An 11,429-nucleotide genomic window follows, 5' to 3' on the forward strand; every position below is an offset into this window, starting at 1 on the left:
AGCACTTCTTTGATTTGTTTTTATCGGGTATCTTCACAGAAGTAGTGATGTACTTCCCTATATACTAGAAAGCAGTCAACTAATGAAGGTTCTAGAAGGAGCAGAGAGCAGAGGCCTGCAAGATGAGGACTGACGGAGCAGATGAGCAAGTGCTGGGGCTGAGGAGGTGATCATGGACACCACACACAGTACCAGGTAAGCATCAGAAAGGAGTTTTAGGCTCATTTCAAATTATTACTATTCATTAGAAGTTGTAAGTCTGAGAACAGTTTGCTTCTAAAGAGGATTAAGACTGTGCTTTGCCTTATTTTTCATGTGGATAGAGTAATTCCTCTGTTATTGTTTGAGCTAGGGCTCACTATATAGCTGAGGCTGGCCTAACTAAGCTTGAGACCTTGCTGCCCGACCTCCTGAGCTCCACTAAGGTAAGGTAACGGACATGCACCACTACCCACCATTTTAAAAAGTAACCACACTGAGCTGTTTAAAAGAGGAACCAAAGAAATGGAAAAGGTTATAATATGCATGACCAAAAAAATGGTTAAATGTACCAGGGAGGGCTGAAGTGATGGCTCAGTGGTTAAGAGCACTCACAGCTCTTGAAGAGGACCCAGGTTCAGTTCCTAGCACTCACATGGGGCTCACAACTGTCCATAACTCCAGTTCCGGGGAATCTGACACCCTCTCCTGGCTTCCATAGGCACAAGACACATAGTACACATGTATATACATACATGCAGGCAAAGCACTCATACACATAAAATAACTCGCACATATATTATGGGCTGGTACAGGGCAGGAAAACAGGGGAAACTAATCATAGGAAAGGAAAGGGGCTCCTAACCCTGCTGACTGGAATCAAGAAGGGTGCACAACATTATGAACCCTGCTGACTGGAATCAAGAAGGATGCACAACATTATGAACCCTTCTGACTGGAATCAAGAAGGGCGCACAATATTATGAACCCTGCTGACTGGAATCAAGAAGGGCGCACAACATTATGAACCTTGTTTTCAGTAAAAACATGCCTTGGTTTGTGATCGGCTTATATAATAAGGTAGTCCTTTGAACTTTGTAAGCCATGCATTTACCTTATGAGCCTATAAACTAGTAATACACCTCAGAAACCATCCTATGATCTCATTATTTGTTGGAGTTTTGTATAGGAGAGGGTGGTAATTTTAAATTAGGGTCACAGGTACCCCAAACTGGCCTCCGACTCACTATGTAGATGTGCATGATCTTAAACTCCTGATCTTGTCTTCATCTCCTAAGTACTAGGATTACTAGTGTGACCACCTATGTGACCACCATGGTTTCAGCTGTATGGAGATAGACACTGTAGCTTCAGTTTCACAAAGCTAAGTAAGTACTCTACCAACTAAAACATATCCCAACCAATGATCTCATTTCCTAAAGAAAGATTCCTTAGATAAAGTTTACTCAAACTTGCTTTTTACTAAATCTCTTAATTCCTCACAATAATTTCAAAAGCCACAAAAATTATATAGACAGCTTTTACTGAGAAACTTAAACGAGAGACTGTTTTGAGAAGCACATGCCCATTTAAGGGCATGTAATACTACCTTTTTCTTTAATTTCTTATTATACATGTATAGACATGTCCATATCCATGAAGAGGTCAGAGGGCAACTTTTAGGAACTGGTTCTGTCCTTCCATCTTCTCAGGCTCGCATAGCAAGTGCCTTGACCTGAGGAGCCCAATACTGTTTTACATTTTTTTGTTTGTTTGTTTTTTTGTTTTATTCGAGACAGGGTTTCTCTGTGTATGTAGCCTTGGCTTTCCTGGAACTTACTCTGTAGATCAGGCTGCCCTCAAACTCAGAAATCCACCTGCCTCTGCCTCCCAAGTGCTGGGATTAAAGGAGTGTGCCACCACCGCCCAGCACTGTTTTACATTTTTATTTATTTATTTACTTACTTACTTACCTACCTACCTATTTGTTCATGCATGCGTGTGTGTGTCTGTGTGTGACAGTGTCTCACTATGTAGGCCAGGCTGATCTGAAACTCAAAGATCAGTTAGCCTCCACTTCCTTTGTCCTTGGATTAAAGATATTTGTCTGTCACTTAAGTAAGCTGTTTTAGGCCTGTCTTTCCTTCCACATTCCTAGCTTAAATCTGTATTTCTACTTCATACTGACTTGGCCTGAAGTTCTCTTCTGCAGCCTAGGTCGAGCATCCTGACTTCTACAGAGCAGTCTCTTCCAGGAGCTCCTGAGGCTCGAGGCTCCAGGCTACAGCGTAGGGTCTATCTCTTCTCACTGCCACCAAGACTGACGATGTAAGCATAAATACATTGGGAGAAATGGCACTTATTTTTACCCTCTTTAAACACTCCCTCAAACAATCAAACTGTCAACTCGTTTTACTGGCTCCATATAATCTTCTATAAATTACATTTTAGGTGATTTAGGGGAGAAAATCCATGAAAGAGCCTAAAGAAAGTATTTTCCCCGAAAAGGTTCTTTATCTTTTCCTGCATAAGATTATGTCTTTCAACAAAGTTTCTACATAAAGTAGAAAAATGAATATTTATCCAAAATGCAATCAAACTTCAGAACACCAGTTAATACATATATAATAAGATTTGAATTTTGTTTTGTGTTTTTCCATTAAGCTTCTCTCAATGATCTTGTTGAAAAAGTCACAGTCTTACCAACTCTAACGCTAGAAAAGCAGCATGAGGAGTTCAGGAGGCTGAGAAAATGAGCAACACCAAGTTTAGTAACCTAGACTTCAGAAATGTAGCCTTTGAACTGGCAAGCAATTTATTCCCCCTCCAAAGCAATTTTTCTATTGTATTGAAAATTTTACTTCAGTATTTAAAAACAATAAGATGATGAATAATGTATTTTTCCCCCAGAGGCAGGATAAGCATAGAATCCTAAGTGTCTTTGTTGCTTGGTGTCATACACACTTAATTGGTTTGTCACTCAAGAGAAATCAGCGTTTCCAGTAATTAAGTATAATTCTGGGAACACTTTTTTAAATAAGTAAAAACAATGTGAACAAAGAAAACAGAAGCAATGACATGGACCCAAGTGTACTGCTCATTCAAGGAGGAGGACGCGCCATCTCAGCCACTGCCACAGGCTTTCAATAGACTGCTCAAGTACTACTGGGCACAGAGTTTCCATGACTGTAGGCGAGGAAGGTCAAGGAGCGGGCATCTTACATTTACACGGTACCGTAAGCATCTGACAGCTCTATTGTTTCTATCTGAATGAAAATATTGAGAATTTAAAGTACATTAATCTAAACTGTATCTGGTGTTCAAAACTTTAGAATAAATAACATAATCTCCTCTGCCTGCATACCAACAAAGAAAAACAACTCAGCCAGTAAGTGCTGTGTAGGGAACTGTGCATATGTCCTCCATCAAATGGAACTGCACAGTTCAACAGTGTCAGCTAGGGGTCATTACTAAGAGGCTGATGAGAAACTCAGCCTCCCCTGCCTCCAACAGCAGAAAGCAAAAAGGGTGCTAGGCTGGAATGCTGTCCCCTGTGCCATGAAAATGGCTTATGGAAGGCAGAGGCACAATAAGTACAAAAAACTCAGCAAATGCATGAAAAGACGAAGAGCAAATTTATAGAAACACAATGATACCAAGCAACAGGAGAGTTTCCAGAGGTTATGAAGCCACTGAGGGGTTTAAAGTTTTATTGCTGTTGAAGAGAAGTTTGCCATTTAAGTGGGATGTACTTGTGGGTGATGAGGCAAGCATCTCATTTGTTTCTGAGTCTGGTCTTTTTTGTAAGGTATCATGGTCATAGGGGGTCCACACCTTCGTAAGATCCCACGGGTCACTAGAGATCAGGCATGGCTATTAACGTGTACATATCTGGCTTTTATTTTTCTCGCTATATTCTCCAAATGTGTGACAGCAGCTTAATGTGTGTGCCTCAGTGTCAGGGAATGGGATCATGTCTTAGGGTTTGTATTCCTGCACAAACATCATGACCAAGAAGCAAGTTGGGGAGGAAAGGGTTTATTCTGTTTATATTTCCATATGGCTGTTCATCACCAAAGGAAGTCAGGACTGGAACTCAAGCAGATCAGGAAGCAGGAGCTGATGCAGAGGCCATGGAGGGATGTTCCTTACTGGCTTGCTTCCCTGGCTTGCTCAGCTTGCTTTCTTATAGAACCCAAGACTTCCAGGCCAGGGATGGTACCAACCCACAATGGGCTGGACCCTCCCCAATTGATTGCTAATTGAGAAAATGCCTTACAGCTGGATCTCATGGAGGCATTTCCTCAAAGGAGGCTCCTTTCTCTGTGAAAACTTCAGCTTGTGTCAAGTTGACACACAAAACTAACCAGTACAGACCATAACCAGACATTTCTGTCATGAGTGCACCCTCAAAAAGGGTGAATGCTACCAGAAAGGGAAGTGGCTCTCTCATGGTCTTCTGCCACATAGAAAGAACAGCAAGAAGACATGCTTGGATGGATCTGTCTTAACAATGAACCACATAGCCTTTAGAACTGTTAAGAAAGCAACTTCCGCCCTTCATACATTACCTACTCAGTCTGGTTTGTAGCACAAAATAGACTAAAACTAAAACTAAAGCAATGATGACAGGCACCATTACCATCAAAGTAATTATGGAGAGGGTATGAGAAAATATGCCAGAGTCTTGGTTGGAAAAACAAGGAACAATGAGGAAGACTAGTCAGAGACCCTTAAGCTGAGAAGTGACTACAATCTTGAACTACTTCTCTCTCCTCTCCTCAATCTTGAACTACTTCTCTCTCCTCTCCTCAATCTTGAACTACTTCTCTCTCCTCTCCTCAATCTTGAACTACTTCTCTCTCCTCTCCTCAATCTTGAACTACTTCTCTCTCCTCTCCTCAATCTTGAACTACTTCTCTCTCCTCTCCTCAATCTTGAACTACTTCTCTCTCCTCTCCTCAATCTTGAACTACTTCTCTCTCCTCTCCTCAATCTTGCTTGAACTACTTCTCTCTCCTCTCCTCAATCTTGCTTGAACTACTTCTCTCTCCTCTCCTCAATCTTGAACTACTTCTCTCTCTTCTCCTCAATCTTGAACTACTTCTCTCTCTTCTCCTCAATCTTGAACTACTTCTCTCTCCTCTCCTCAATCTTGAACTACTTCTCTCTCCTCTCCTCAATCTTGAACTACTTCTCTCTCCTCTCCTCTTTCTCCCTCCCTCCCTACCTACCCCCTCTCTTGTCTTTTAAATTTTTTATTATTTTATTTCTTATATGTATGAGTATTTTGTCTGCCATGTATGCTTCTGCACCATATGCATGCTTAGTGCTCATAAAGGTCACCTTCTGGACTGTAGTAGCAGATGATTGTAAACTGCCATAAGATGCTGGGAATAGAACCCAGAGGCTCTGGAAGAGAAGCCAGTGTTCCTAACCACCGAGTCATCTCTACAGCCCAAATAAATTAGTGATTTCTACAAAGCTGTATAAGAAACTAAAAATATTCTGAATATGAAATTATACCAATACTATACATGGAAAGAAAGTTTTGAACTAGAATTAATAATATAATATCCAATATTAAATAAACACAATACAAAAACTTTAAGGCCTGTTAGCTTGGGACACAAATTCTAGTAGCCTATAATTGTTATGGACCCTATTATCAATTCTATCTTCACACTAATACTTTGTGATGTGTAAAAACTAAATGAAACATGCCTATTCTGACAAGTATAAAGAATTTATTTCCAAGGTGATCTATGGATCCCTCTCCAATGAAAATCTTTATTAACATCTATAAACATTTCTGAAACCCCAAAGAAAACTCTGGGCCTGAACAAGTAGAATAGCTTTATCTTAGCCCTCATTGTGAGACTGCGTACTCCTAACACAGAATTCTAAGCGCAATCCCCAACACCACAAACAAGTCAGACCCTTCAGCTGTAATTATCACAGAAAAAATCTTTATAATTACTATATTAGATCATAATTATAAAACTTTTAAGATTCAAATGAAATTATGTATAGATCCTCAAAATAAGAAAACCAACATTATAAAAATCTGTGTTACATCTACCAAGAAACACTAATTTTTGCAGATAACCAGACAACACCCATCTGTTCTCAGCATGAGTCTCTTTTTAAACAATGAAGTTTAGCTGTTATATTATGGCAAGTGCCTCTATGCAAAGCCAGTAACTCACCACTTTGAGTTCGAAAAAAGCAAAAAGAAGAAAAGAAAACTCAAAGAAAAAACACTAACAAACATGGACAAATAACACCCTGCTGTCTGTCTGTCTCTCTCTCTCTCTCTCCCTCCCTCTCCCTCTCCTTCTCCCTCTCCTTCTCTCTCTAACACACACACACACACACACACACACACACACACACACACACACACACACAGCGGAGGGGATTGAGGAAGGGAAAGAATAGGGTATAAGAAGAATCCCCAGCCACTTTTCTGATGTAAAATGTTTTCAGGTCAGGTCCCTGGGGCCTTCGGGCTTCAGTCAGCAGACACTCCTTTCCCAAAGACTAATGGGCATCTCAAAAGCTAGCAAACAGGACACCCTTCCCCTCTCAGGTGTCAAAGCTGACAAATCAAGAAATCTGGCCCTTCAAGACAGTGTCTTCCACATTCCCCATCTACTATTAACAAGGTATCACAGGAAGTCTGGTAAAATGAAGAATTAAATCTCAACACATAAAACTCAAAATGTTCAGAATGCAATAAAAACAGAATAAAAGGAAAATCTCAACTTGAATTAGAAAAAGAGAATCCAGAGATGTTAACATCAAAATTACAGAAAACAAAATATTCTGACATAAGTTTTAGAAAGCTGTCATTTTTTTAAAAAATGCTCTGCAGATGGCAAACTGCCTGAATCCCACATCTGATACATAACAGCAGGGAGCACTCTCTATAACCCGAGATGAGGACACGAAGACGGGCAGAACATTTGAACACATTATCCAGCCAACCCAGCCAGTTAGTGGGTCAGATTCGGCAAGGGACCCTGCCTCAAAAGATAAGGGAGAGACTAAGCACAGTACTCGGGCAGAGCCAGGTGCATCCTTGAGTTTAAGGCAACTAGGTCTACAGAAAGAGTTCCAGAACAGCCAGAGCTAAATAGAGACCCTGTCCCAAAAAGACGAAAGAGAAAGTGGGGTGGCAATCATGAACATATGAGTAAAAAATGGAAAAGCTAATCCAATGAAGAGAGCTAACATGAAGAACAACCAACTGAAAATTCAAAGTGAAAAACGCAGGCTCAAGAGCAGAACAGAGGAAGATTTGGTTAACATGAAGACAGACCAGGAACTGCCCAATCTCAACAGGAAATGGATCACAAGCAAAGGACACACTCAGGATCTGGGGGAAAAAACTCAAGAAAAGACTTCTGAAGTCTTACTAGAGGAAAAAAAAAAAAAGGATAAGCTGAAAGAAACCCATGCAGAACTGCTCAAACTCATGAGTTTTTCCTTAAAGGCTGTAGTGATGAATGAAACAATTCAGCTGACAACAGATTTCTCATCAGAAATCTCGAAAGCTCAATGAAATGGAGTAACACTTTTCAAATGCTGGATGGACTGTCATTCTCAATTGTAATATAGTTTTTTCTTTTCCTCCAGGAATGTCTCCTGGTGGGTGTCTGAAACCATACATTACCAAACAATATTCACAGTAATGATTTTTCGTATATATACACTCCTGTAATATAGTAACAATGTGTGTCTAAAGAGATTGCCAGACTCATGTCTTTGTACTTGGGAGTGTTATCAGGTAAAAATGGGAATCATGTAAGCACTGAACTTCCAGACCAGTCAACACCACAACAGTACAGCACACTTCCAAGCAGCTGATCACTGGGTCACAGAGAGAGCAGACCAGTCAACACCACGACAGTACAGCACACTTCCAAGTGGCTGATCCCTGGGTCACAGAAAGAGCACAGAGGAGATGGGTCCCAGCTGAGCCTCCATAAATATTCAGAGCAACACATAATTTCAAATATCTAAATTGTTTGTCTCTGTAAATTTCCATTTAATATTTTCAAACCATGGCTGTCTATAACCCATAGACCTGAAAGCATAGAAAGTAAAACTGTGAAGGAGACAATTACTATACTTGTAAAATTAACCTTCAGAAATGATAGGAAAACAGAAACATTCTCAGGTGAAGGAAAACCAAAAGAATGGCCACAAAATGGTTAAATGGAACAGAAATAGGAAATTCTAGAATATCAGAAAATACGCAGGAAAGAGGAAAGGCAAAAACTATAATCCAAGACTTTCTCTTCATGAGGTTTCTAAATTGAGAGAAAAAAGTAGAAGTTATAACACTGTCAGACGTGGGCTTCCAATAATACATAAATGAAACATGTATATACTTTTAAAATGTAAAACTTACATATAACATTACAAGTCTATTACCAAGGAAAAGGCTAAAAGAACATAGAGAGGCAAATTTTACCCTTAAAATATCAACAGGATACTGGGAAGCATTGTGTGTATATACACTATAACAATACCCAGAGCTACTCTAATAGATATGCAAAGAAATGCACTGAAAACCACTATACATGAGTCAAATAGGACTGTGAGTGCTAAAGACTAGTTTGGGCTATGTACTGAGTTCCTGACCAGCCTGGGCTACAAAGTGAAACTATCTCAAAAAAAAAAAAAGTTTGTTCAATACCAAAAGAACTCAAGAAAAAAGGTTTAAGGATGAAAATCAGAAGAAACAGAAAATAAAATGCCACAAATAGGTTCTGATTATGAAAAATCAGCTTGAATATAAATGGTCTTAATATACCAATTAAAAAAAAAAACTAAGCCGGGCAGTGGTGGTGCATGCCTTTAATCCTAGCACTTGGGAGGCAGAGGCAGGCGGATTTTTGAGTTTGAGGCTAGCCTGGTCTACAGAGTGAGTTCCAGGACAGCCAGGGCCACACAGAGAAACCCTGTCTTGAAAAAATCGGAAAAACAAAAACAAAAAAAAAAAACAAAACTAAGTAAGGCATAATGGTGTATACTTGTAACCCCAACACTCAGGATGTGTACACAGGAAGATAAGAAGTTCTAGGCCATCATGACCTATACTGTCAGACCGTGATGAGTAGAGGGGAGGGGGACGTAGAAGGGGAGCGGGAGAGGAGGAAAAGCAGTTGGCAGGATGGGGGTGGGGATAGCATACATAAATTGAAGGTAACACTAAGCCAAGTGGTAGTAGTACAAATCATTAATCCCAGCATTCTGGATGCAAAGGCAGGTGGATCTCTGTAAATTCAAGGCCAGCCTGGTCTACAAAGCAAGCCTTAGGACAGCCAAGGCTGCACAATGAAACCTTGTCTCAGAAAAAACAAAAAACAAATGAACAAAGATAGGAAGGTAACAGTATATTAACCTTAATCCAAAAAAGCAGGAGTGGCTATTCTAATATCTAACATAGATTTCTGAGCAAAGAAAATAGTCAGAAATGAAGAAAATTAAATAATAAAAGCTGGGACCCAACACTTAAGACATTGGATCCTGAATATGTAGCCATCAAGCAGTAGCGCTTCAGACTATATAAAGCAAGAAGACCCGAAATATGACAAAATGAAATTTTTACACGGCAGCTTATTTCCCAAAAAGATCCTAAGATTAATCACTTACACAACTACTGTGTAATTACTCTTCTGGTACCATCAAGAACAGGAAAATGGTAGCTTGGAGCATCCACCTCCAGGCAAACACTCGGAAAAGGGGCACCTTGCAGAGGTTCTATAATCTCAGCCAATGTTCCCACAAGAAAAAAAATACGAATCACCAGTTTAAAGATGAGGAAATGAGGGTATAGAAAAAGAAACGGGCCAATTCAAACTACTACTAAGTACAAAGACTGAGATCCAATTCAGTTCCCTAACATTTCGAACACTTGCCCTGTAAGTCTCACAAAACAGACAAATCCAGACTTGCAACAGTTCTCTTGCTGCCCATCCTGATGGCCCTTAAAAGCATACTTAGTACATGGTTTTCACAAAAAGAAATAAGGCTGGGCGTGGTGACGCACCTCTCTAATCCAAGCACAAAGGCAGGTGGATCTCTATGACTTCAGGGTCAGCTCTGTCCGTGAGACCTTGTTTCTAAATAAATAATGTTCAACCCAAAAAGTATTTAAAAGCTCTGATTCGGAAGAAACTAAATACTCAGTGAGCTCTGTAATTTTTTTTCTTCTATCTATTAGGGGTGTTTCTTCAGTACTTCTACAACAAAATTAAAATTTAGCAACTACAAGGTAAACTAACTCTCCATTTTAAAGTTTCTTTCATAAAGCACCTTACAGGGTATTATTTTCTTTGGACAAGAAACTACGAGACTTCCACTTAGAGCAAGGTCTGGACACTTCATTGCATTGCTAAACTATGGCCCTACTAAACAACTTAACCTCTCTAAATCTTCATTCTTCTCTTCCAAAACATCTCCTGTCAACAGAAAGTATCGCGTGCACTCCTGGCTAAGTATAAAGAGGGCCTCATAAGCGCTCCACGGCTGGAAAAAAAATGAGTGCTACTCTGGAAGGCCTGTTTGTCACTCGCTAGGATGAGTTGCACCTGTCACCCCGGCCTGCTCGCCCACACAGTAAGTTTTGGGGCTCCCGAAGCGACAAGAGAGGCGGGAGGCGTCTCCGAATCCCTGGGCGCGGCTCGGCCCGTGGCCCCGGGCTCTGGAATCCGCGACCCGCCCGCGCCCGGCTCTAAGGCTCCGTGCGGACTCGGGGCAGCAGGGAAGACCCTCGGTGCCGGGAAGGGGCGGGCCCGCCGTTACCTGCCGCGCCGGTCGGCACCCGGCCCGGGCCCGGCGGCGCTGTAGTAGGCCGCACGTCTGTGGCTGGCTGCGGCAGCCGCCGCGCTGCGCACGGGGTACAGAGGAATCTGGTCCGCCATGCTCCGGCCTGCCCTCCCCACTCTCCTCCACTCGGCGTAATCTCCCAGCCGAGTCCACTCTGTTTCCAGTCAGGGCCGAAGCACCCAGGGCGGCGCCCCGCCCCCGCGCGGCGCCCTCTGATGGCGTCACAGAACAGCAGATGATCGTTCCGGAGGCGTGGCTAGCATAGGCCCCGCCTCCATTGGTGTTGCCTGATGACGACTTTGAAAAGCGAGGGGCTGTGGTGCCCTTAAGCCCCGCCCCCATCTTGTTACCAAACTTTGATACTTTGATATTGTGGAGCCAGTATCTCCTCTTCTCTTTCTTCTGTCTCTCGCTGCCTCTCTCTCTCTCCCTCCCTCCCTCCCTCCCTCTCTCCCTCCCTCCCTCCCTTCCCCCCCTCTCTTTATTAGGCCCACTTTGTACTTTACACAATACTGTGTGGACAGACGGTTTGTAGGGTAGAATGGAAATTTAGAGAAGTTAAACTATTTAGTGGGGCCATAGTTTTAGCAATTCAATTAAAATGTTCA

At 41.6% G+C, this 11,429-nt stretch overlaps 1 protein-coding gene across 2 annotated transcripts in view; it reads right to left on the minus strand.

The window, feature by feature from the left end:
- Atp9b (ATPase phospholipid transporting 9B (putative)) overlaps positions 1-11,041 on the minus strand; it is a 203,146-nt gene extending 192,105 nt beyond the window's left edge. For both annotated transcript variants that reach the window (XM_031366142.1, XM_031366141.1), the window contains exon 1: positions 10,798-11,041. In XM_031366142.1, the coding sequence (XP_031222002.1) occupies positions 10,798-10,916 (119 nt within the window). In that variant the 5' untranslated portion in view covers positions 10,917-11,041. The remainder of the gene's footprint in view (positions 1-10,797) is intronic.
- Between the last annotated feature and the right edge of the window lie 388 nt (positions 11,042-11,429).

This window comes from Mastomys coucha, unplaced genomic scaffold, assembly GCF_008632895.1.
Source record: "Mastomys coucha isolate ucsf_1 unplaced genomic scaffold, UCSF_Mcou_1 pScaffold13, whole genome shotgun sequence".
NCBI classification, from domain to species: domain Eukaryota; kingdom Metazoa; phylum Chordata; class Mammalia; order Rodentia; family Muridae; genus Mastomys; species Mastomys coucha.